At 39.7% G+C, this 23,355-nt stretch overlaps 1 protein-coding gene across 1 annotated transcript in view; it reads left to right on the forward strand.

Moving 5' to 3' along the window:
* The window catches only part of MTOR (mechanistic target of rapamycin kinase), a 60,500-nt gene that overhangs the window by 34,106 nt on the left and 3,039 nt on the right, over positions 1-23,355 (forward strand). The window contains exons 23-46 of the mRNA XM_009811080.2: positions 453-553; positions 1,419-1,534; positions 2,801-2,878; positions 3,293-3,400; positions 5,492-5,617; positions 6,266-6,397; positions 9,903-10,018; positions 11,284-11,401; positions 12,189-12,395; positions 13,055-13,155; positions 13,421-13,517; positions 14,170-14,268; positions 14,843-14,965; positions 15,577-15,759; positions 16,421-16,555; positions 16,838-17,012; positions 17,245-17,380; positions 18,093-18,240; positions 18,956-19,078; positions 19,547-19,629; positions 21,143-21,215; positions 21,736-21,810; positions 22,312-22,447; positions 22,845-22,910. Of these exons, the coding sequence (XP_009809382.2) occupies positions 453-553; positions 1,419-1,534; positions 2,801-2,878; positions 3,293-3,400; positions 5,492-5,617; positions 6,266-6,397; positions 9,903-10,018; positions 11,284-11,401; positions 12,189-12,395; positions 13,055-13,155; positions 13,421-13,517; positions 14,170-14,268; positions 14,843-14,965; positions 15,577-15,759; positions 16,421-16,555; positions 16,838-17,012; positions 17,245-17,380; positions 18,093-18,240; positions 18,956-19,078; positions 19,547-19,629; positions 21,143-21,215; positions 21,736-21,810; positions 22,312-22,447; positions 22,845-22,910 (2,855 nt within the window). The remainder of the gene's footprint in view (positions 1-452; positions 554-1,418; positions 1,535-2,800; positions 2,879-3,292; positions 3,401-5,491; positions 5,618-6,265; positions 6,398-9,902; positions 10,019-11,283; positions 11,402-12,188; positions 12,396-13,054; positions 13,156-13,420; positions 13,518-14,169; positions 14,269-14,842; positions 14,966-15,576; positions 15,760-16,420; positions 16,556-16,837; positions 17,013-17,244; positions 17,381-18,092; positions 18,241-18,955; positions 19,079-19,546; positions 19,630-21,142; positions 21,216-21,735; positions 21,811-22,311; positions 22,448-22,844; positions 22,911-23,355) is intronic.

Genomic DNA, 23,355 nt, shown 5'->3' on the forward strand with positions numbered 1-23,355 from the left:
TTTATCCAAAAGGTTTGATAGCAGGAGCCATGCGCAAGGTATTCAGATCATATGTTCCTTGTACTGACACTTGCAAAAAATTTTAAGCATCCCTTGTTTGGTGGTGGTTTGGTTTTTTTTCTTGGGAATGGGGTTTTTTCTGTATTTGTAGACTGGAGTTGACAGTTCAGTTTGTAAAGTAGGCATTACTAAATGCGGAGGAACAAATGCAAACTTTTGTCTTGATTTGTGTTTTCAAAGCGTAGTGTGCCTTTAAATTATTTTCTGATGATAGAGTATTTGTCATCAGACTAGCATGTGTGAGTTGGCTGGAGGAGAAAAATTCTATTCTCCATTCTATGTAAAAAGAACGATGGGGCTGGTTGTCATCCTGTCTATGGAAAGTGATTGTTTAACAAGGCAGAATTCTCAAAGAGGCTTTTTGCTGATCAGAAATTGTGGCTTCTTCTTAGGGGGCAGCTCCACCAGCAATGCTGTGAAAAGTGGACACAGGTCAATGATGAAACTCAAGCTAAGATGGCAAGGATGGCTGCTGCTGCTGCCTGGGGTCTAGGTAATGTATCCTTGTGTGGAAGTATATGACAACCCACAGTGTGGAAGCACAGATAGCTTTAACTTACTTCAGAACTACAAAATACAAGAAACAGCAAAATCAAAGAACAAAATTATTTATGTTGGGATATGAAGTAAGTGTCAGTTCAACACTGAAGCCCTTTGGAAAACCTACATTTACGTAAGGTCTCCCAGTGTGGTCTCAAGTATCAAAGAGACTGCCTTATTGGTCTGAGCAGATAATCAGTTGCTTAACTGGTCCCTTTTACTTAGTTTTACGTTGAACATAGCTCAGACTTGAAATGAGATTAATGGAATTTCTCAGATTTGTGGCAGACTCTTATTTACGAACTAGAACAATATCTGTTGAGCATTTTGATAGGTTGTATCTGTTGAGTAGTCAATCTTAAGTGGAATAAATCTATAAATGCTCCAAGTATCACTTATCCTGATAGCCAGATATTTACTAGAGAAGCTTATAAATCACTTGCTGTCTGCCAGCCTTTGCTGAGAAAAAATAATCTTTTGCTTTGTAGGACACTAATTCATTCAAATGTTCTGGAAATGTTGACATTTCAACTTTTTCATCACAAGGAATGCAAGAACCTTTTCCATGAGGATAACCATTTGCCTAGAAGAAAAACTCCTATGTTTTTGTTTGTCTATAACTCTTCTGTGTATGTGTATATACAGTTCCTGTATCTAACACAGACTGCCAAAGACAAGCTGTTGGAGAGCTGACTTAAATGTAGAAATACCACACAGCATTCAGGCCTAGTTGCTGATGTCTAAGCACTGTAGTGTAGTTCTGTTATTATCTTGCAGAGAAGGCTATTGTATTACTGAGGATATCTGTGTCTTTGCAGGTCAGTGGGATAGCATGGAGGAATATACCTGCATGATCCCAAGGGACACTCATGATGGTGCTTTCTACAGGGCTGTACTGGCTCTTCATCAGGACCTTTTCTCACTGGCTCAGCAGGTAATTATCTTCCTTGTTGGCTTCCCAAAACCTACTTTAAGATGAACTAGGCTATACTGCTGCATGGAAAGACATGCTGTTTTAAAGCAGTTAGCTATAACCTATGAATCGCCCAATAACCTTTTTTCCATTGATGTATTAGACCCTGGTAATTTAGGCTTATCTTGTATTTCCAGAAACACACCAGTGAATATATGTTTTTCTAGACAGACAGTGCACAAGGATTATCTCACAGAGGTTCCATTCTACAAGGCACTGCTTGATAAAAGGCATTCATGGCATAAGACACACATAAACTTCTTCATGAGTGTTCTATGCACTTCTGTCTGTTGCACCTTTTTCAGAGAAGTGCTCATATATGTCATGTACCAGGACTTTTCCTCTGATTTTTCTGTTAGCAGTGGTAAGTCTTAAATCTTAGATTGAGATGAGAAATCAAGGCAAGCAATGAGTCTATTAAACAGAGATGTATTGGTATGCTTGTTTGTCACAGAGGAGATTTGCAGAGCGACTTTTTCCCCTCTGTAGATGTGAAGCATGTTGTTTACTTTCCAAGGAAGCTCAAGTACCATTTCTCAGAAGTCTGTGCTGGCTTGCTAACTTAGATAAAGGAGTAATTCAGTCTGCTCTGTCAAAACCCGTACATAGATTTTTGGGTGATGTGCACAGTAAAATTAGCCAGGCATTCAAAGGGGTAGAGTTTGTGATTAACATTTAACAGTTTGAACAGGAAAAACTATAGATGAGAGCTTATATAATGACTGGAACCAGAGCAGGATTTATTTCATGCTTGAAGAGCATGTCTTAGTTGGAGGAAGAGAAATGGAATTTGCTGTCCTGTAAAATTCATAAAAACCTGTTGGGTTACGTAAAACACTGAAAGCTATTTTCTATCATTGTATATTATCAAGAGACATTTCTTGAGGCGCTTTTGTAACCGACTGTCTTGCACTAAAATATGAATTTCTCTTTTCCTCTATAAATGTTATTATTGATGATCTCTACAGTGACAATAGAATTAGAAATACTGCAAACTTTGATTTGGTAGAAAGACAAACTTCAGACTGTGCAGGTGATAAATGAAGCCCCCTTGACTTCCCCTATACCTGTCCCTGTGCTCTACTGATAACATCCTTTCCTGGTTCTTGTTGGAGAAGGGGAACAATGCCAGCTTTGTTCATGAGATGGAACAGATGAATAGCAGTTCCAACAGTTAACTCTAGATAAAACACACCACCTTTGCCCCAATATCTTGTTCTATTTCAGTGCATTGACAAAGCCAGAGATCTGCTAGATGCTGAGCTGACTGCCATGGCAGGAGAGAGCTACAGTCGAGCCTATGGGGTAAGTGTCTAACTCTGAGACCTCGTTCTCCTCATTGCTGCTTCAGACTGTCTCTAGAAGTTGCATAAAACTTCTGAGTAGCATTTGTGTCAAACATAAGACCTGTTTAGGCCCACAGGCTAAATGGCTCTTGTAAGATAAGAAATACAACTTTGTAGGAGCAGCTTTGGGACAAATTAAACAGTGAACCCCCCCCCTCCCCACCCCCAACCCCCCCCCCCCCAAAAAAAAAAAGAAATAAGAATTGACATTTAGAAAGTTTGAATCAGCAGATCGTCTAGATACCAGCGTATAGCAGTTGGTCCTTTACCTGTTGTGCAGCATACGTACTTAAGATTTTGATGCCAAAATACTGTTCCTTAATTATAGATTTGTTCTGTAGTGATTGGGATGGAATGTGATTGTTTCCTTCAGGCTATGGTATCCTGCCAGATGCTGTCAGAGCTGGAAGAGGTTATCCAGTATAAACTTGTACCAGAACGCCGTGAGATCATCCGCCAGATCTGGTGGGAAAGACTGCAGGTACATCTATGTAAAGATCAAGGATGGAGATGCTGATGTGCTGGCATGAACAGCTTCCTTTCGAGTCAGTGTGATGGCTCAGTAAATCTTACCATTCTTCTTTCTATCCCAATAGCATATATGCTTACATGGCTGCATGCTTTCTGTCTCCGCTGCATTTTTCTTGGTTGTTTGGGCTTGCTTTTTTTTTGGTTAATGTTCCTGAGGTTTCTACTGATGTGACCCTTCAGTAGGGTGATTTAAGCCTTGAAATAGATGTGTACAGAATGGAGACACTAGTAATATCTCCAAGGCTGCTTATCTCAGTGTTGGATCGCACCTGGAAATACTGGTTTGGATAAGGCTAGTTTTGAACTTTTTACCTGGCTGGCTGCCTTTTAAGGAGAAGTGAATTCTCTCACAATGCTGGAAAACTGGACAGAGAATTCACATACTTGTAAAAGATTGTCCTGTTCCTTTTTGACCTCTACAAGAACATCTCCAATCGATTGGTGGCACTTAAGGACATGGCTTAGTGGTAGACTTGGCAGTGTTAGGTTTATGGTTGGACTCAATGATCTGAAAGGTCTTTTCGAAACTAAATGATTCTACAATTCTATGATTAGCCTTGTCCTCTTAAGAGACCTTTACCAATGCTGCTTTTCCTGTATTTAAAGAGAAGTTTGTGCCTTTCTAACTCTAAACAGCAAAAATCCAAAGCACCACTGAAGGTTTAAGTCAGCCAAATATTTTGAGACTATTTCCTTACAAGAGGCATCCCTACAACGAAAGTGAACACCATCAGATGAAGTAGTAGTACATACAGGAATACTGTTTAAAGAGGTGATTCCTGCAAGGGAAGAAGAAAAAGGCATAATTAGGGTAAAATGCTCTCATTATACCAAATTTTGATACACTGCCTGGAGGAAGAATTTCTCCCTGTGCAGAGTTCATCACCGTGACTGCTGTATCTGCCTCCTTATGAAAGGCTGTTGCTGCTGCATATTTTTTAGCTGTTTGGGAAACTGTGACAAAGCTTTTAGTCTCCCATCTGCATTCCTGTCTGGAAAAGCTCAGGAGCATTCCGCTGGGGTGGAGAAACTGAGAGTGACAGGAAGTGTAATGTCTGAATACAGCTGTTTATAGTCCTGAAAGCAGTACATACAGTTCTTGCACATTTTATAGCTGCTTTTTAATAATTTTAAAATGCCTATTGGATGAGGTTTATTTGCATGTTAGGGAACAAGTTTTGCCTAACTTTCCAGCCCTCAATTTTGGGGAAAAAGGGAAAGAAATAGATGCTTTGGTGCTTGCTGCCATTGGAGATTCTTATGTTTACCTCAAAACTAAGTCTAACTTGTCTTTGGATCAATACGAACTTCAGAGCATCACTGTTACCCGGAACTACTTGGCCATTACAGCAAGCGCCATGTATTTTGTTGTTACTGTCCCTTCCACAATTCTACTTCTCTGTAGCATCCTTGAGGGTTTGAAACACAGACTCACCCTGCTCCGACTGACAATGTTGTTGTGCCTCTCCCTTCAGACAGACAAGAACCAGACAATGCTTGCACAAGCAGCGTAGCAGTTAGAACTGCAGTTTTTGGCAGAATACCAGTTCAGTCATGCCAGCCTCTAAAAGCAACACATGCAAGGAGCAGAAAAAGGCCAATAACAAAAATATCTTTGCAACCATTTGGTTTTGTACCATCTCCACATTGAAATTTTTCACTGTTTAAAACAAAAATAGGCTTTAAAACTAGGTTGAGAAGGGTTATAAAACTCTTGACTCGTTTTGGAATTACACAAAGAGCTTTCCTAATTTTTGGATGCATTTCTGCTTTAGAAGCTTTTCTCCTTTATCCATTAGAGGATATTGTTAGATTGCAAACGCTGAGCTGGCTGCAGACAATAAGAGTCAAGGACTTAACCTTCTTCACACATTGCAGTATTAAAGAAGTAATCAGCTAGTTCGTAATGTCTGCCTGCTGTGAATTACGGGTACTGAAGTCTCTCCATCTTGGGGAAAGTCTCTTCAGATTCTGAACTAAGGCTTTGTGGAGCACGTTGGAGATAAAACACTAACAAGTTCCCTCTTCCTTTTTCTCTCAGGGCTGTCAACGAATTGTGGAAGACTGGCAAAGAATATTGATGGTCCGATCTCTTGTTGTGAATCCACATGAGGACATGAGAACTTGGCTCAAGTATGCCAGCTTGTGTGGCAAGAGTGGGAGACTGGTGAGCATTATCAAGCTCTATCCTCTACAGCAGGTTTTTAGACGGTTGACTTTGTCATGCTGCTTCAACCTTGAGCATTTCCAAATACTTTCATTGGGATGGGCTCTCCTCTGAGGAGGAGACTGGTCAGAAATTGTTGAAATGCTAAAATTGTAACCAGCGTAGAGTTCATGCTTGTAGCCAAGGTTATTTTTGTGGGACTAGTATTACACCTGAGAGTCTCAGAGCCAATTTTTGTTGCATGCTATACCTGAAAGTTCTTATGCAGCACTGGTAATTATTAATAATAGCACTCTCTGCTAAAGCACTCCTTTGTCAAATCTAGAATGTGATGTTTTTATCGTTGAACATTTACAATTATATTTCAACATTCGCCACAAGATTTATTACCAAAAATAATTGAAACAGACTTCACACTCTCTGCTGGCTTCTGAAATGAGAATCTAACACTCTGATCCCAGTGAAGACATATGGTTTATCATGTGGTATTCCTGTGAGTCTAGCGAGTGGTAATAAGGATGCTCTGTCTGTATTTTATCTGGAGGGTAGGAGGTATTTTTTAGTGGCGGGCGATTCTGCAGTCAGTATGAAATGGAGGTAAGAATGAGCTTGGTTTAAGCTGCTTTTTCTCTTTACAACTTTCTCCAGGCTTTGGCTCATAAGACACTTGTCCTGCTCTTGGGAGTAGATCCATCTCGACAGCTGGATCATCCACTGCCAACAGTACATCCCCAAGTGACTTATGCATACATGAAACACATGTGGAAGAGCGCCCGTAAGGTACAAAAGAACATAATACTCCGTACGTTTCATTGCTCAGGTTTTGTGCGGTGGCATGCACGTTAGCTCTTCATAATCCCCACAGAACAAAGTCAAGGCTGAAGGTTTTATTTTTGCTCATCTAAAAGAGTAACTAATCGCCTTCCTTATTATTCAGAAGATAAACTTTTGAAATTTTCGTTCAAAACTCTGTAGTGACAGAGAAGGCCTGGCCCTAATTTTATTTCCTACGTGGAAAGATTATTTCTGCTAAACCAGTATCGGGTACCCAAGAGATGGAGCCAAGATTAATGGTCAATAATAGCTCTTCTGTCCTCATCAGGATTTTACTGTGTAGGCTTGGTACTTGACTTTTTGTCCACTGTTCTGACTGCCAGGTCTCCACACTGTACCTATAGTCAGGGTTACATGCTGAAAGAGTAAGGTTTTTTATTACCAGTTTTAGAAAAATATCCTGAACAGTTTGTACTGAGTTGCTGAGCAGAACTGACTCTTATTAAGGACATTATTGAAAATTTCTAACTGAAGGACAGCTGAAAAGTACATAGAGTTTTGTCATGGGAACGATTTGGCTCCAAAGAGCCTAGGGTGAATGTTTTTGACATTGCAACGCAGGGAGAATTTACATAATCAAATCCAATAAGCTCCAGACTGGATAACTTATCTTTTTTTTTAATATACATTAAAGCCTCCATTTATTCTCATATTCTGCCACATCTTTTTTATTTTTCCTGTCTTTGGGATTGCCAGCACTGGAGCAGAGCCATTGCTATGGGAACATTGCCATGACCTAACTTTTCTTTATTTGAATTTAAAAAACAGAAGGAGCTGATGATGAGGCCCTGTTCTGTTGGCTTTGTAAAACAGTGTAATGGTCTCTTACTTTCTTCAGTAAATGACCCAAGAAGTATACGGGCCTTCTCTGCCTGCCTCTGAGTGAAAGTGGACTTTGCTGTGTTTGCCCTCTGATAAAGAAGTAGACAGACCAGATGTAGGGAACTGGTGCAGTTGTAGACAGCAGAATGAAAGAAGGCACAAAGATTAAGGGGATGGGGGAAGACAATGTATTTAAAATAAACTGATGCAAGAATATGTGGAGCCCATGAAGACAGGAAAAAAAAGATTAGAAAAGCAGCAAATATGAGAAGGAGGCACAGATGTGGTTAGAATCACTTCCTCTTGCTCGTTGAATGATTTCCTATTTAAAAACAGTACATAAGCTCTGTGCTTAGGGGCTTTTTTTTCTTCTTCTTTGTAACAGATTCAAACTGGGTGTTGTTTACAGTGCTGAGGGAGAAATACTTTATCCAAGGTAGCACTAATCCTAGACCTGCATTGCAATTCTCAACCCTTTCTCTGAGCACTCTTCTGCTGGCAGAGCTGACTCAATGATTCAGTCCTTTATGGCTCTTGGAAAGTAGATGCTTATTTTTGAAATTCATGGTTAAAGGTGCAGCTCTGTGGCAGAAGAAGCTATATTAGGGTACAGCAGAGTTTGCAGTCTGGAGTGAGACTTAAGTGTTTGTTTATACCAAACACTGAAAGCGTTTAGGGAATTCTCCTGGTACCAGGAGCATTACATGGTTGGGTGTATCCTTATGTCCTATTTGAGTGACTATCATTAACTAAATAATACATAGTTATACCTAGTGATGTATGTAGACCAGAGTTTTATATAACTGTGTGTGTGTTCACTTGATTTGGTATCCTAAGTAATAAGCTACTGAGGTAGGCTGGCATGGTAGGAAATTACTATTTTCCCTAGCTGAGGAGTTCAAGGTTGCTTGGTTGACCTAAAATGTTTTCCATACCGCCATTTTGGCACTCGCCAGTTTTTTTCCTGCTAGATCTGACATCTAGATGGAAACTAGCCGCATAGCACTTGCAGAGCTGCACAACAATCATTTCTTAAACAACAGATAAAAAGATGGATAAGTAAATTGCATTTCTTCTAACAAGGACCTTTGCCAGCAGCTGCATTCTACAGACATATACCATAACAAGGCTGCATACAAACTTAAGAATTCAATTGTTAAAGAAAACTTACTGTTTTCACTCTTAAGTGCTCTGCCTGTGAGTTTATGGTGATCAGTTGTCAATATTAATGGCAACTGAGGAGCAGATTGTTGGGTGTGTCTAGATATGAGAGGGGCATGTAACTGTTTGGCAATATCTTTTTGTCTATTTTTGACAAATGTCTGGCATAACAGCATAACTATTTATAAGATTGTTATGTCCCCCCTGCCCCCTTCTAACCAAGTATCTAGGTTACAAGCTGTGGAATGCCCCTCGTTGATGTTAATAGTGTGATACTTTCTTTTATTTCACCCTGGGCTAATACCCTTTTTCCTGACAATTGACTCGTGCATGCTGACATTTGAATGGGATAGATGAGGCATTTCAGCTCAGGTGATTCTTGTCTCACTCTAAAGTAGCTCATTCCTGTAGATGGAACAGAGGTAAATTGAACTCTTAACAGCATATTCTGCAGTTTCTGACCTGAAATGACCTTGCAGATTGCAAGAGCTTTACTCTGATTGTTTCCAGTGAAGCGTGCATACTTTTTTCCTTAAATCTTTCATTTTGGGTTTTCTTACCCCATAATTCTTTCCAAGGAATTTCAAAAAGAGTCTTCCCTCAAAATTTGGTAGTGCAAGTTGCTTTAGCACTACTGTCTTACGTAATCTGCTGGCAAAGGAGTAGTGTACATTTGTACTTCTTAAACAACCTTAGGAGAAATCTAGACTTTAATTTGTTGAAACGACTCAAAGTTTACATCCCATGCTGTGTACTGTAAGCCTAGCCAAAGCTGAGGGGTTAGGAGGGAAGATCAGGAAGTTGCAAGTTTTCCTTCAGGCATTATTTTGTCAAATTGGGTTTTTTTCAGGCCATAGCATATTATAGACAGGCTTCTCTGGATCTGTGATCCTGTCTATTGTGATAGTGACTTGGTCAGATACAGTTTGTAAGCTATGAACATTTGTTTGATTGTTGGAATTGCTGGACTGTCTTCAATTGTGCATGCTCAATTACAAATGAGGCATCTCTATGTCATTACTAGAATCTCACTCTGCATGAGCAGTAACAGGACAATTCTCTGCTGCTGAAGTTTTCTTCTTGTACAGGTGACCTTGTCACTTTGCCAAAGTTGAGTTCTTGCACAGCAGAGCACAATGTTAGCTTGTGTTATGGTCGGTCATGCTTTTGACTCTGTGTGACATGAAGGTGTGCCTAGTATTGGAAGGATGCAGTTATTTGTTCCACAGTGTAGCAATTCAGTGGCCAGATTTCTGAGACATCAAGAATCTCTAACCTCTTCATTTATTTGGTGCTACATATGTAGAGTATAAACTGATGTTAGAGGGATGGAAATGGCTAAAAGGCTTTGAAAGAAAACAAAACTATTTTTTTGCTTTCAGTGAAAATTTATCTCCACATTGTCTTCCTCTCTTGTGAAGTTGTATTAACCCCTGTGGTCCTTAACGCAACCATCATCCAATTACAGATTGATGCATTCCAACATATGCAGCACTTCGTGCAGACAATGCAGCAGCAGGCACAGCATGCTATTGCAACTGAGGACCAGCAGCACAAGCAGGAACTCCACAAGCTCATGGCACGGTCAGCACCTGGTCCTTGGACTCCCTTTACCTACATAGTGAAACTGATGTTTTTCCTGAGGTTGCAGGGTCCATGCTTTGATTAAAAGGAACAGGGCATATCTCATTTAGCTGATAGAGACCTGTTTGGTATTACATTCTTACATAATTTCAGTAAATGTTATTGTGACACATCAGCGTAAACAAGCTTGTATTTGTCACTGGCGGCTGGTTATGTTTTTCCAGCACTGTGGCTCACTGGCAGAAGCAGAGCTCCCAGCATGGCTATTTCTTTGGCTTTCAGGAGATCCAGTCAGTAGGAAAGAAACACTTCCCACATGCCTGGCGCATCTGTGCTTGGCAGCGTGTGCCCTTAATACAACAGCAGTGCTTTGGGCAATAGGCGCCCAGCATGTGATGGTCTCTTAAAATATTGTTGCATTAAAAACGCATCTTATAATCTCCATTTTCCTCTATGGATCTGGAGGTGCCAGATCTGTTGTTTCCAATTTAAATAAATTGCATAGTGATTACTACTGAAGGCTTGCTTTTTTTAAAGGGAGGCATGCACTTAATTTGCCTTTATGAGAATGGGAACTTGATAACAGCGTCGTCTTATATTTTTAAGAGTGACTATCCTGGAAGGCAAATTAGTGATGAGTTGTGCACGATATTTTTCTTGCACAATGCTCTCTGGAAAACTCAAAATGCAGAAAGGACAGCTGTGGTATTTAAAGCCTGCTGAGGGAGCAAAGTATTAAGCTTTGCACAAACCTTCACAGCCCCACCCTGCTGCAGTAAAAATGTTGTTTTTCCTTTCCTCAGGGAGGGGATGACTTAATGGGGTTCTGGCTTGGGGGAAAAGCAGTTGCTCTGTATTTCCACTGTTTGTCTGTCACAGTGTTCTCTCCAGAAGGCTAGTTCTATGTTGATAAGTATAGCTAGCCAGCACATATGCTGTGTGCGTTTTATCAATACCGATGAAGTCTTTTGATGCTACTGTTAGCTACTTCTTACATTTATTTTATAACTGATATAAATGAGGAACAAAGTTTGACCCTCACCTTTCCCCCTAAAAGTTAAACCATTAACTAATTAGCTCCACACTTACAGTCAGGATGTAGGTGTTTTGAACCTTATATGTTAACATGTACGCTTGCAGTCTGCAGAAGAGTGGGTTTACCACATGAAATGTCTTTCAGACTTCAGATAAAAAGTCTGGCTCTTAATCCAGCAGGCTTCATTTTCATTTTAGGTTCTGAGTCAATAATCCCTTTGCTTAACCAGGTGTTTCCTGAAACTGGGTGAGTGGCAGCTGAACCTGCAAGGCATCAATGAGAGTACCATCCCCAAAGTCTTGCAATACTACAGTGCTGCAACAGAGCATGATCGCAACTGGTATAAGGTCAGTAAGGAAAAGGTTCCAGGCACCATTGCAGAGAGATCAGTAAATTTGATCACATCCCATACTACAGGAAAGGAAGGTGCTCACAGGAAGATCTCCGACAGCTCTCTGCCTTATTACTGCTAGTACGATTGAAAAATGGAGAAAGCAGCCCAAGGCAACCATGAGATTCTTGTTTAGAATTTTACCTGGCTGTTAAAACTAGGCCACAATTCAGTTTCTATTCTTGCTTTTGGGGCATTCTTTCCTGTCAGTTAACAGTGAACAAGAAAAGATAATCTAAATGGAAAAAAATTAGCTTGTTCTCACTCGGTATACTTGAACTAGGAAAGTAGCCTTGTTGCTAATTCTCCATAGAGCCTTTGATTTCAGGGTTGTGAAATTTCAATTAATATTTGGTGCCAGATCTTCTCTGGAGCAGCCATCTCCTGCATTTCTTCCCATTACACCTCCCCTAGTCCTAGCACATTAATCTTCATTTCAAGCTTTGAAAAATTAAGGTGTATGTGAATGGAATGTGATTTAATTTTTGCTACATAGCTTCTTTGCCTTAATATCCAACAGGGAGCTCCTGGCCAAGAACTCACCATGATGTTATTTAAGATAATAAGGCAGTTAAAACTGCAAGTGATTAGAGAAAGCAAAGCATTGTGTTGTCTGCAGGGTATTACTTACTACTGTTGTCTGTGGACTCAGAAAGGTTGGATTATTATCTCTAATAAATAGAAAGTACAGGTTGCAGAAAGGATTCATCTTCCTTCTGACTTTTGTACTCTCGTGTTGGCAGGCCTGGCATGCCTGGGCAGTGATGAACTTTGAAGCAGTGCTTCACTACAAACATCAAAACCAGGCCAGAGATGAGAAAAAGAAACTACGTCATGCCAGTGGAGCCAGCATCACCAGCGCTAACACCGAGGGCAGCAATAGTGAAAGTGATGCAGAGAGCACAGAGAACAGTCCCATCCCATCTCCAGTGCAGAAAAAAGTCACTGAGGTACCTTTCTTACCTGTTTATGTTGAGAGATTGGTACTTACTGCTTGGACACAGGAAAATGTTATGGCACGGAACAAGCTACTATGTGTACCTGGTTTGTGGAAGCTGTCTGTATGTGTGTGTGTATATATATGTGTGTGTGTGTGTATATATATATAAAAGCTCATAGCTTACTGCAAAAGTGAGGAATTTCAGGTTAACTCAGTCTTAAGGGAAGAGGACTAAATTAATGCAAATGATTGTAAGTTAGCTGTGAACTAAAGTGAAGGCCTGGATGGTTATCATAAGTGATACAATGTGCATTAGTAAGTTCTGCTGCTTAAGCCCTTCCTGAAAGACTGTGAGGAATCTCTTACTTACCAGTTATAGTAGGGTTGTAGTTTTTAGGCTGCTTTGCTGTCTGTAGTTTTGCCAACAAACTGAAGTATAAAAATGCTTCACAGTATGTTCCCTGCCAGGCCGAAAGACCTACGTGTAGTCAAGCAAAACATAAATTCCAGGAGCAACATGTCCTGTGAGGAGTATGAGCAGAAGTCAACTATAATGTGGATTAGATCTATGTTTCCACATATTTCTTTCACTTTCCACTTGCTAAGTTTAGGATTCATGTGGACTGAGGCACTTGTGTAGAACTAATGCAGCAATTTTCATTCCAAAAGGATTTATCCAAGACCCTCTTGATGTACACAGTCCCTGCTGTCCAGGGTTTCTTCCGATCCATATCTCTGTCTCGAGGAAACAACCTACAAGACACTCTAAGGTACATAATAAAGCACATAATAAATGAAATCCAGCTGATAAGGGCACATGGTTTAAGATTAGGTAGAACCTGTTTCTGCTCTTTTTGTTATGGTTTAACTAAGTGAATGCTGCAGTCCAAGCTAATTTATGTTAGGTGGATTAGTCCTTATCCTACTATCTCTAGGTTCTGGGAAGAGTCACTTCTAAATGGGTCTGAAGGTATTTAATGAGAATGCGGTTTTTTTGTTTGTTTCATTCCTAACGAATGTATTTCTCTCTTTAAGAGTCCTTACTCTGTGGTTTGACTATGGTCACTGGCCTGATGTGAATGAGGCTTTGGTAGAAGGAGTCAAGGCAATCCAAATAGACACTTGGCTGCAGGTAAGGCACGCAAAGGGCTAAGACAAATCTCAGTTCTGGGGGGAACCTGGGGATTTGTTACATGATATCCATGAGGATTCTTCGCTAAACAATCCTCTGCAGGTGAGTGGTGAAAGCAGTGTGAAGTACAACTTGTAACTGATTTAATAAGCATCTCGAACAGAGACATGAGAAACATTCTTGTATGCATTTCTGTATTTATATGCAGATTAGTGTATATGAATGAGAATGAAAATTTTAAAATTGAAGACGACATGCATTCAGTGGTGATCAAGTATAAAATACCCCTGTACTGCTCTGATATAATTCAGACAGTCAGTCTATTTCAGGATTGCTTTGTAGAATGACTCTTTTAAATAGATAAAAAAAGGCTTTGTTTCTTATTTGAGCATTACACTTCAAGACACATCTTACTCTTTCCATAAGAGGATCCTGTAACAGTTTTGCCCAGAACACTTGTAATCTCACTGAGCTGTTCTTCATTTCTGACACTGTTTGGAACTTTGTGTTATCCTCTGACCATCTCAAAAATGAGTGGTGGGCCTCTCTGTCTCCTTTAGAGACTGTGAGGTTTCTAGCAGAGGGCAGAACAGCTTGTGAACTAAACACATGAGATGACAGGGATGTTTATTTTACTTATCCTTACTACTAGGTTATCCCTCAGCTCATTGCAAGAATTGACACTCCTCGACCATTAGTAGGACGTCTCATTCATCAGCTCCTCACAGATATTGGACGGTACCATCCCCAGGTAAGCTTTGGCTTAGGGAGGAATTTGCATAGACTGATAGCCATTTAATGGTGTTCCATTTTTACCTGGTCTAGATGCCTGCACTGGAAGTCACAGCAAGTGAGGATAGTGAGGATGGGGATTATTTCTGCTGCTGCTTCTTTCACCTCAGCACTGTTCACGTAAAAATAGAAGGAGGTGGATGAGCCTTGCAGCAGGGGAAGTTCTCTCCATTTAATAGGATACTGGGTAGTGCAAGTCACTTTCTTAAATCTCATTAAGTGACTATTAAGAGGCTACCTTACAGACGTTTTATCTAAATTTCTTCCTGCAGTGTGGAAAATCACAAAATGCTAAAAACAGTTTTTTGTTGATACAGGCCCTCAAAGTCATTCTGCTACTTGGTGAATTAGTCTTGTAAACTTTTCAGATTGGAAGACTTTCAATAGCAAATTCCTGTCACCTCTTTCCAGAAGCAAGCTTGCTTTCTCTTGTCTAGCCCTAAGGCTGCTATTTATTAATGCTTTGGTAATCTTTCAATTTATGTAGCTCTTCTGTGTGGTTCTAAAATATTATCGGTTGATGTCCCTTGTAGGCTTTGATCTATCCTTTGACTGTGGCCTCTAAATCTACAACCACAGCTCGCCACAATGCCGCGAATAAGATCTTGAAAAACATGTGTGAGCACAGTAACACTCTGGTGCAGCAGGCAATGATGGTGAGTACTTACCGTACCATAAAGTGTATTGTGTTTCAGGAATGGATGTATCACATGTATAACAACACAAAAACTGACTATTCATTGTTAATTTTGTTCAAGTGCAATTAATTTGGAGTTTTTGCATTTCGAAGAAGTTACAATATTAGTATAATTTCAGGAGAATGCTTTAATTTAAAAAGAACCATAGTGGTCAAACTTGTGTCTCCTTATGAATAAATTTAGAGAAGAAATAAATGAAGAATCATTGTTTCATAAAGGGATATTTTTGCTTAATGAAAAGTGGAAACAAAACTTAGAGTGTAGCATGGAAAGAGTAATTTAATTAATTTTCTAAAGATTTTTATGAATATATGAAAAGTAATGCTTTCAGGCCAAGCTACACAAATACATAGAAAATTTCAAAGGCAAGAAATAAGGTGAGAAAAGCCTGATCAGCTTCTTGCAGAAAAAAGTGTAACAGAATTGTGGGAGTTCTTCTGGCTCCCTCTAGCTGCCAGCAACAAATATTTCATAATCATTAGGAAGAAAGTAGTTTTGCGTTTGTAAGTCAGTATACAGTCACAGCATTTTTCTTTAGGCATTTAGTCTTATTCCCTGTCCTAAAACAGGTGAGTGAAGAGCTAATCCGTGTAGCGATCCTGTGGCATGAGATGTGGCATGAAGGGTTGGAAGAAGCATCTCGTCTATACTTTGGAGAAAGGAATGTGAAGGGAATGTTTGAGGTCCTGGAACCACTTCATGCAATGATGGAGCGTGGGCCTCAGACTTTAAAAGAGACATCCTTCAATCAGGTATCAGCAAATGGCCAAGAGCATAACCTCCTGCATGTCCTCAAAAAGAGGCAGGACAGCCACCTGCCCCAGATGTGTTACAAGGACCTTTGCAATCTAACACAAAGAGTAAATCTCTTGGGACTCATTATGTTAGTTGCAGACTTCATTACTGACATTTATCTTCAGGTCTGTACCGCTTTTGGTGACTGCAGTACTACAGGGGCCATAGTAGTACAGATTGTCCTGGAGTCTTGTATCGGCTGGGTGCCTGATAGGGTCTGGAAAACATACAACTGCTCTGCAGTTAATTCTTCTAACTCCAGTCTGCTTTGCTTCATGGTAACCACTAGCACAGATAGTAGAGATTACCTCTCTCAACCTGGCAAAAGGAATTAATTTGAGCTAGTGAGCCTGCTGTTAGAGGGTGATTCTGTTCATTCTGTTGCCTCCTATCATGAAGTTTATTTGTGAGCAATGTTGTCTAATTAACTCAGTGCATGTCTTGGATCCAGGAATTTCTGGATCTTTAATTCCGATATGCTATAAAAATGTGAGATCAAGTATTTGTAATGCAATTTGAAAACAGACTGTGATGCTCTTTGTAGGTATTAAGTGGTCTCCACCTGTTCCACTATAGTTTGTAGAAATGTTTTTCTTCTGTTTTTCACTTCCTCCCTAGGCCTATGGCAGAGATCTAATGGAAGCTCAGGAATGGTGCAGGAAGTACATGAAATCAGGAAATGTCAAAGACCTAACTCAGGCTTGGGATCTCTATTACCATGTGTTCCGGCGTATCTCAAAGCAGCTGCCTCAGGTGGGGGGAGAGGTACAGTTCTGTTGTGGGTCTTATAGTGCAAGTTGTCAATACCAATCTTTGTTTCATGTTTTCTGGTTATTCAAAACATTCAAATTCAGTATTCTGGAAATACCTGCATGTGACTTCCTGCAAGTTTGCTGCTTATGCAGCACTTCCTGCATCTGAAATATTGATGACTGACTGAATTGTTCTAGGTCCCTCGACAGCATGAACTCTTCAGATGTTTCAATGAGATTTAACTGAATTGCTGCGGGGTTGTATTTCTTTTGTTTTGGGTAGCTCACTTCTTTGGAACTACAGTATGTGTCACCAAAACTCTTAATGTGCCGGGACCTGGAATTGGCAGTGCCAGGAACGTATGATCCCAACCAGCCCATCATACGCATTCAGTCCATTGCACCCTCACTGCAAGTCATCACCTCCAAGCAGCGGCCCAGGAAGTTAACATTAATGGGTAAGAGACAGCAGTTTTCACTTAGCTATTCTAGTATTTAAACAGTCATTGCTTTTAAGTCAAACTGCATATTTACCAGGTAAAACCTCTCCAACGTTTCCTTTCAAGTGAGGTATTTCTTAGGGGTCTGGTCAGTCCGACTGCCACACTTCCCAGTTCTTGGGTGCACATGTATTTACTCTTGTCTGTTTGTTCAGCAAGAGTAAACTTTTGTGTATTAATTCTTTCACAGGAAGCAACGGGCATGAGTTTGTATTCCTTCTGAAAGGTCATGAAGACCTTCGCCAGGATGAAAGAGTGATGCAGCTTTTTGGGTTGGTCAACACTCTGCTAGCAAATGACCCAACTTCTCTTCGTAAAAACCTCAGGTATGTGTTGTGGATAATCACTGAGCGTGCTTATGCACAATTGATACTGGACGTAGGTGCAGTTTTCAAGTAACCCTTGGCACAACTAGCTGGTTTGTGAGGAAATGGCAAATCTTGGAACTAAGTTAATTTAAAAAAACCCCAAAAAACCCAAAAAACAAAAACCAAACAATCCCCTCAGGATACACTTCCTCCAAGTTTGAATTCTAGGAATGTTTTTTCTTTCTCTTTTTTTAATTGAAGTCCCATTTAGTAAATAGTTACGGTCTTTGAGGCAGCCCCTATTTCCAGACTGCTTGAGCGCTGCCTTAGGAGCCTGAGAACAGGTGTTTTTGTCAATGATTTTTCATTATAGTAATTAAATAGCTTGGTGAATAGTCACTGACTGCAATTCTGTAAAGTGTCTTTCAAGCATGAACATATCAAATGTCATGTGCAAATAATAGTTCACCGTGGGTGACATAACATGTACCTTCTGAAAGCAGACTTTCAGTGAAAACCCTGCAAGCTTTGAGAATGGCTATAGATTATCTAGCAGCAATCTATCCAAATGGATGTTTCAGGTCTGTTTGAAAAGAAGAAAAGCAAAGCAACTACTGAAGAGACAGTTTGGATCAGAATCAGATTTTGTAGTAGTTGTTTTAATCATCTGGAAATATAATAATTCACAACATACAACAAATTGAGCTCTGATTCTCCTTTTTTCCTGTAGCATCCAGAGATACGCTGTTATTCCACTGTCTACAAATTCAGGCTTGATTGGTTGGGTCCCTCACTGTGACACACTGCATGCACTCATCCGAGACTACAGAGAGAAGAAAAAGATCCTGCTCAACATTGAACATCGCATCATGCTGAGGGTAAAGGGCAAAGCTGGCATAATTTTTGGTACATTCTTTTAGGACTCCAGTGTCTTAATGAAGAATAATGGTGCGCAGCTTGTTCTTCCTTTGCCTGTTTTCTGATTGTTATTGGTACCAGTAATAAATGCAAAAATATCAGATAAGAGTTATAAAACGCTACCAAGAGGTAAAGTTGGCCATATGTTCATTTGTTTCTCCCTTCCTGTTTCAGCAGTGACCGCACGTTGTTACCATCTGGTGACTAAAACGTGCTTGGAATTTTGTGTGATTACGATGTGACTTATACAAGGTGCCATGCTGCTGGCATTTACAAACATTGTGTCTAAGCAACAGGGCCAAAATTAGACAGACTGGAGAAACTGAACAATACTAGAAAAGTTGGAATTGCCTGCCAAAAAGGAAAGCGTGTGCCAACCCAGAAGACTTATTTGGATAATGTTTTTTTGAAACATATTTATCTTCACAGTATTTTAATTAAATATGGCTATGGACTACTTTGTGGCTGCTAAATCATTTGCTATCCCATTTAAAAATGAGTTCTTCACTGTTGGGTAGTCATCTCACTGTGTTTGGGAACATACTGGTCAGTCTACAAATAATTTCAATGTAAACTTGATAGGAAATTATTTGTGATTACTGTGTTTCTCATAGTACAACTAGGGATTACTGGAGGTGTTTTTTTAAGTTGCTGAGTGTCATTTCTCAATTATAGATGGCTCCAGATTATGACCACCTGACTCTGATGCAGAAAGTAGAAGTATTTGAACATGCTGTCAATAACACAGCTGGTGATGACCTTGCCAAACTGCTGTGGTTGAAAAGTCCAAGCTCGGAGGTGAGTTCAGCACATGTAATGGCTTGTGTTTGGCCATCGGCACAATGTGGAATTACCTTCTCTGCAGAATGAGTGAGAGATGGTGTTTATTCATCATAAAACTCCAAATGAATCACTGCAGAACGTGTATCCACACGTGTGTATCCCCTCACAAGGGGCCTTATAAGGCTCAGATCACAGTGGCTGCCACAGTGCAGTCCGATGCACAAGACTGGAGACTGAAGCTCCATATACTGTGCCAGGGGCATGAAAAGCAGAAGCCTCAGAATATATTCTCTTTAATGGCTTAGACATCTAATTTAAGGCCACAGGATGTTTGAACCCCCCTCAGGCTATGGAGTGTATTGAACCTAAGCATATCACAGCTTCGCTTTTTACAAAATGCAAGTAGTTAATGTATAAATTAAAATATAAGCTGAAACATGCAACATGTCTGCTTGGCTTTTTCTGTTTTGTCTCTGCTTGTAGGTGTGGTTTGACAGAAGAACAAACTACACTCGTTCACTAGCTGTAATGTCAATGGTTGGGTACATTTTGGGCCTTGGGGACAGGTGAGTGAAATTGTAAAGGTTTCTTATAAATAAGAGCACAGACTGTGTAGGCCTATCTATTTCATTCCTTGGATCTGTTCTTATGATAACATCTTTCATTGTGGTATTGCTGAGTTGTAACGATACCATCTTTCAGGACCTGATTGTGCTGTCATTATTTTCAGCGCTGCAGGCATGAGATATAGGGTTTGTGTGTCTTGAGTACAAATAAGAGTTTCTTCCATATTGAGAGGAATCCACACAGAACTACATCAAGGAACAAATGTTCTAATTTTGTCCTTTCACTCACAGGATGGGAAATCTTTCTCCATTCTATAAAACAGAAATATTGTTGATTTTTGCCACCAGTCTGTGTGCTTGCATGTGCTTCGTGCATATGAGAACGGTAGTCTTTTTGCAGAGTCTGTTAGGACTGTATACGTACCTCTAGCTTTTTGGGAAGGAAAGCAGCACCATGATTGAGCATCGGTTTTTGTTCCCTGAAGTAGCAAAGGAAATCCAGAAAGTATTTAGTGGCAGAGGTCTTCTGATTCTCCCTCCAAATGAGTTCAGTAACACTACTTATTTTGCATACTTTTTTTGCCTCATGGATATTTATTCTGTGAAGCAGGAACCTCTAGTGCTATGTATGTTCACAGCAGTTGTCAGAGAGACACATGAATTCCCCATAAATACTCCCCAAAGACTGCTCTAGACTTAGAACAAATGAAAGTTAATGTTGGTTTAACTATTACTTAACATGGTGCTTTTTCTGATCTGCAATGCAGACGTGTTCTGGAGGGAAGTATGTACAATCCAAATGGATCGAGCAAATAATGAAAAAAAGATAAAATGAACAAATGTTTGATTTATTATATGGCTTACTGTCAAAAGGGGTGATCATAAATTCCAAAATACTTTTGAAGACAATGTATTTTAGATTTAAGGTCTGTAATGCAAAAACAGCTAAACCCTCAAATGTTTTCATAACAAAAGCTTTTATTCCTGAACTTAAAGGTCTTTATAATGAAATTATAAACCTTTGAAAATGGAATTAAAACAAAATTGGAACAAGTCAGCATGAATAGCAGCATTGTGGTTTTCCTAGTCTGGATTGATTCTTTTCTCTTCTGGTGGTAATCCAATTTGCATTACTTCACCTGTAGCATAATTCATTACATTTTTCTCTACTGAAAAAATGAAAAAGCATAAAACAAATAGAATTTATCCTTGCTGAGAAATAAATGTTCATATCTAAGAAATGTACTGATGGCTCTGCTTTAATAGGTTGTTTGTCTTCTAAGGTGAGAAGATCTGTAACTCCTGAGAGGTAATTACAAAAATAATGTGATAGATGCACTGTCAGGAAGCTATTCTGTTCATCCTGACATTTGAAGATCTCAGACAAGCGAGCTGTCACTGGCTGTTCTTGTTCATGAAGATAAATATAATTTCAGACCGGAGCTGCTGTGATTTACTTTGTTTTTTTATAATGGACTGTCACTCTGTTTTTTCTCCTACTCCTTCATCAAAGACACCCCTCCAATCTGATGTTAGACAGACTGAGTGGAAAGATCCTGCATATCGACTTTGGGGACTGTTTTGAGGTAAATCTTTGTATTTGGACATTAGATTTTCTGTAATATTTCACATTTTCTGGAGGAACAGAAATTAATCTATAAGCCAGGACAAACTGACCTTGGAGTGTGATCCTGGGCAAGCCCTTTGGCTTTCTTTTGGGCTTCACTTTACCTACAGGCAAGATGAAAATAATAGATACTTTATCTCAGAGGCATGTCTTGGGGATTAGCTGACCACTGGAACAAGCAAAGAAGTGCTAACATCACTTTTCCATAAAATTTCTTGGAGCAATTTAAGCTGCTGATAGGCAGCTGTATTACGTGACACTAGTAACTGGGCACACGCTTGAGTTTTTTCCTCTGTTATCAAGCTAATTTTCTAGCCTCTCTGAAAAAACTTGTGGAAACTGAGGAACATATAGCTGGGACTTTATTTCCTATTTGGAATACAACCTTCAAGGTTGTAGGAAAAAAAACCCAATACTTACGAACTCTTAAATAGTAAGTTAGCTGTTAATTTACTAATTCTCCATCATCATGTGTTTAGGTTGCAATGACAAGAGAAAAGTTCCCTGAGAAGATTCCATTTAGATTAACAAGGATGCTGACAAATGCTATGGAGGTAAGCATCTCCTTTTTAATATGGAGGGGATTGTTCCGATGGAAAAATGGCACCAATTTCTCAGTTTTTCCTGTATTTTCTGTTGTGGCTAAACCTCTCCACTCCTGTAAGAACCAGAGTTGTTAATATTTCAGCTGCATTTTCTGTAAGTTAAAATATCTCCTGTGACCTTTACAGTACATTACAGTGGAAAGCAACTTTATCACTGATGCAAAAAACCCTGAAATTCCTCCAATTTCTTAGGTCTGTCTTAGTTTCCTCATTTCATATAGCTGTTTGCATCAACCAGACACAGCCAATGGCATGGTACTTCACAAAAATCATCTTAATGGCAGAAGAGAGCTTCTTAGTTTGTAATGAACATCTATTTTGTTCTCTTAATGAACAAAGCATAGTGAATTCCAGTTCAAAGCACAAACCGTTTCCTGCTCCCTGAATGTTAGGGTTGGAGTTGCGTAGTAACGAAGCAGCATGGTTGATTTGCTTCTTTCTCTTGTGAAGGTGACGGGCCTTGATGGCAATTACAGAATCACCTGTCACACAGTGATGGAAGTCCTGCGTGAACATAAGGACAGTGTCATGGCTGTGCTTGAAGCCTTTGTGTATGATCCATTGTTGAATTGGCGTCTGATGGACAGTAAGTGACTCTGATAAAACAGTGACAGCAAGAAAGTAAACGGTCTGATTTCATACAAGAAATCCAGAAGCCTGAAATCCAATGTCTGTTTGAAGACAATCTGATGAAATTGTTGGTTTGCACGTGCTATTTCTGTGCATGCAGAGTTTTAGGGATTGTAATGTGAAATTACTGCAGTGATTAAAACCCCTTTGCCCTTAAATGCAGACACCGAACTTATGTGGGGGTTTTCTTGTATTAGTTGTCATCAGGGGATTGAAAGCTATTTTCAGGTGACATAAAATTTGGAGAAGGAGAAAGTAGTCGAATCTGTATTTTTTTTTTTTTTTTGTGGACAAATTTGCTATGAAACACTGAAACTCCAGTTCATTCTTTTCAACTGCTTATTTTCTTGCAGCAAATACAAAGGGCAATAAGCGCTCACGAACAAGAACAGACTCCTACTCAGCTAGTCAGTCAGTGGGTGAGTAGAAAAGATGGTGTATGTCATGAATGTTTGGAGCGGTGTTTTTTTTTTTAGCAGTGCACAAGACTGGGTAAGTATTTTCAGTCGTCTTCTCAAAAGTAGACAAACAGCTTATTATCATTAGCTTTAGGACTGGAAGTGGTGAGTTCAGTACTTTGGCTCGAAAAGCAGATGCTCCTTTACAGTTAGATTAACACCCTTCTGGAGCACACACAAACTGATGTAATCCAAGGTATAATTGATATGTGATAGTTATTTACTCAGCTACCAAATATTAGTGTGCAAAACCTGGCAAGTAGTCATCTGACTGAATGTTGAGAGCTTTGTGTTGAATCTTAGTAGTTGTTTGCTCTTGGGCAGCAGAATAGGGACAGTGTTTCATATTGGGAGTGCTACAAATAAACATCCTTATTTGATTGTAATTTTAGGTTAATTGTACGTC

Source organism: Gavia stellata, chromosome 27 (genome assembly GCF_030936135.1).
Source record: "Gavia stellata isolate bGavSte3 chromosome 27, bGavSte3.hap2, whole genome shotgun sequence".
NCBI lineage: Eukaryota > Metazoa > Chordata > Aves > Gaviiformes > Gaviidae > Gavia > Gavia stellata.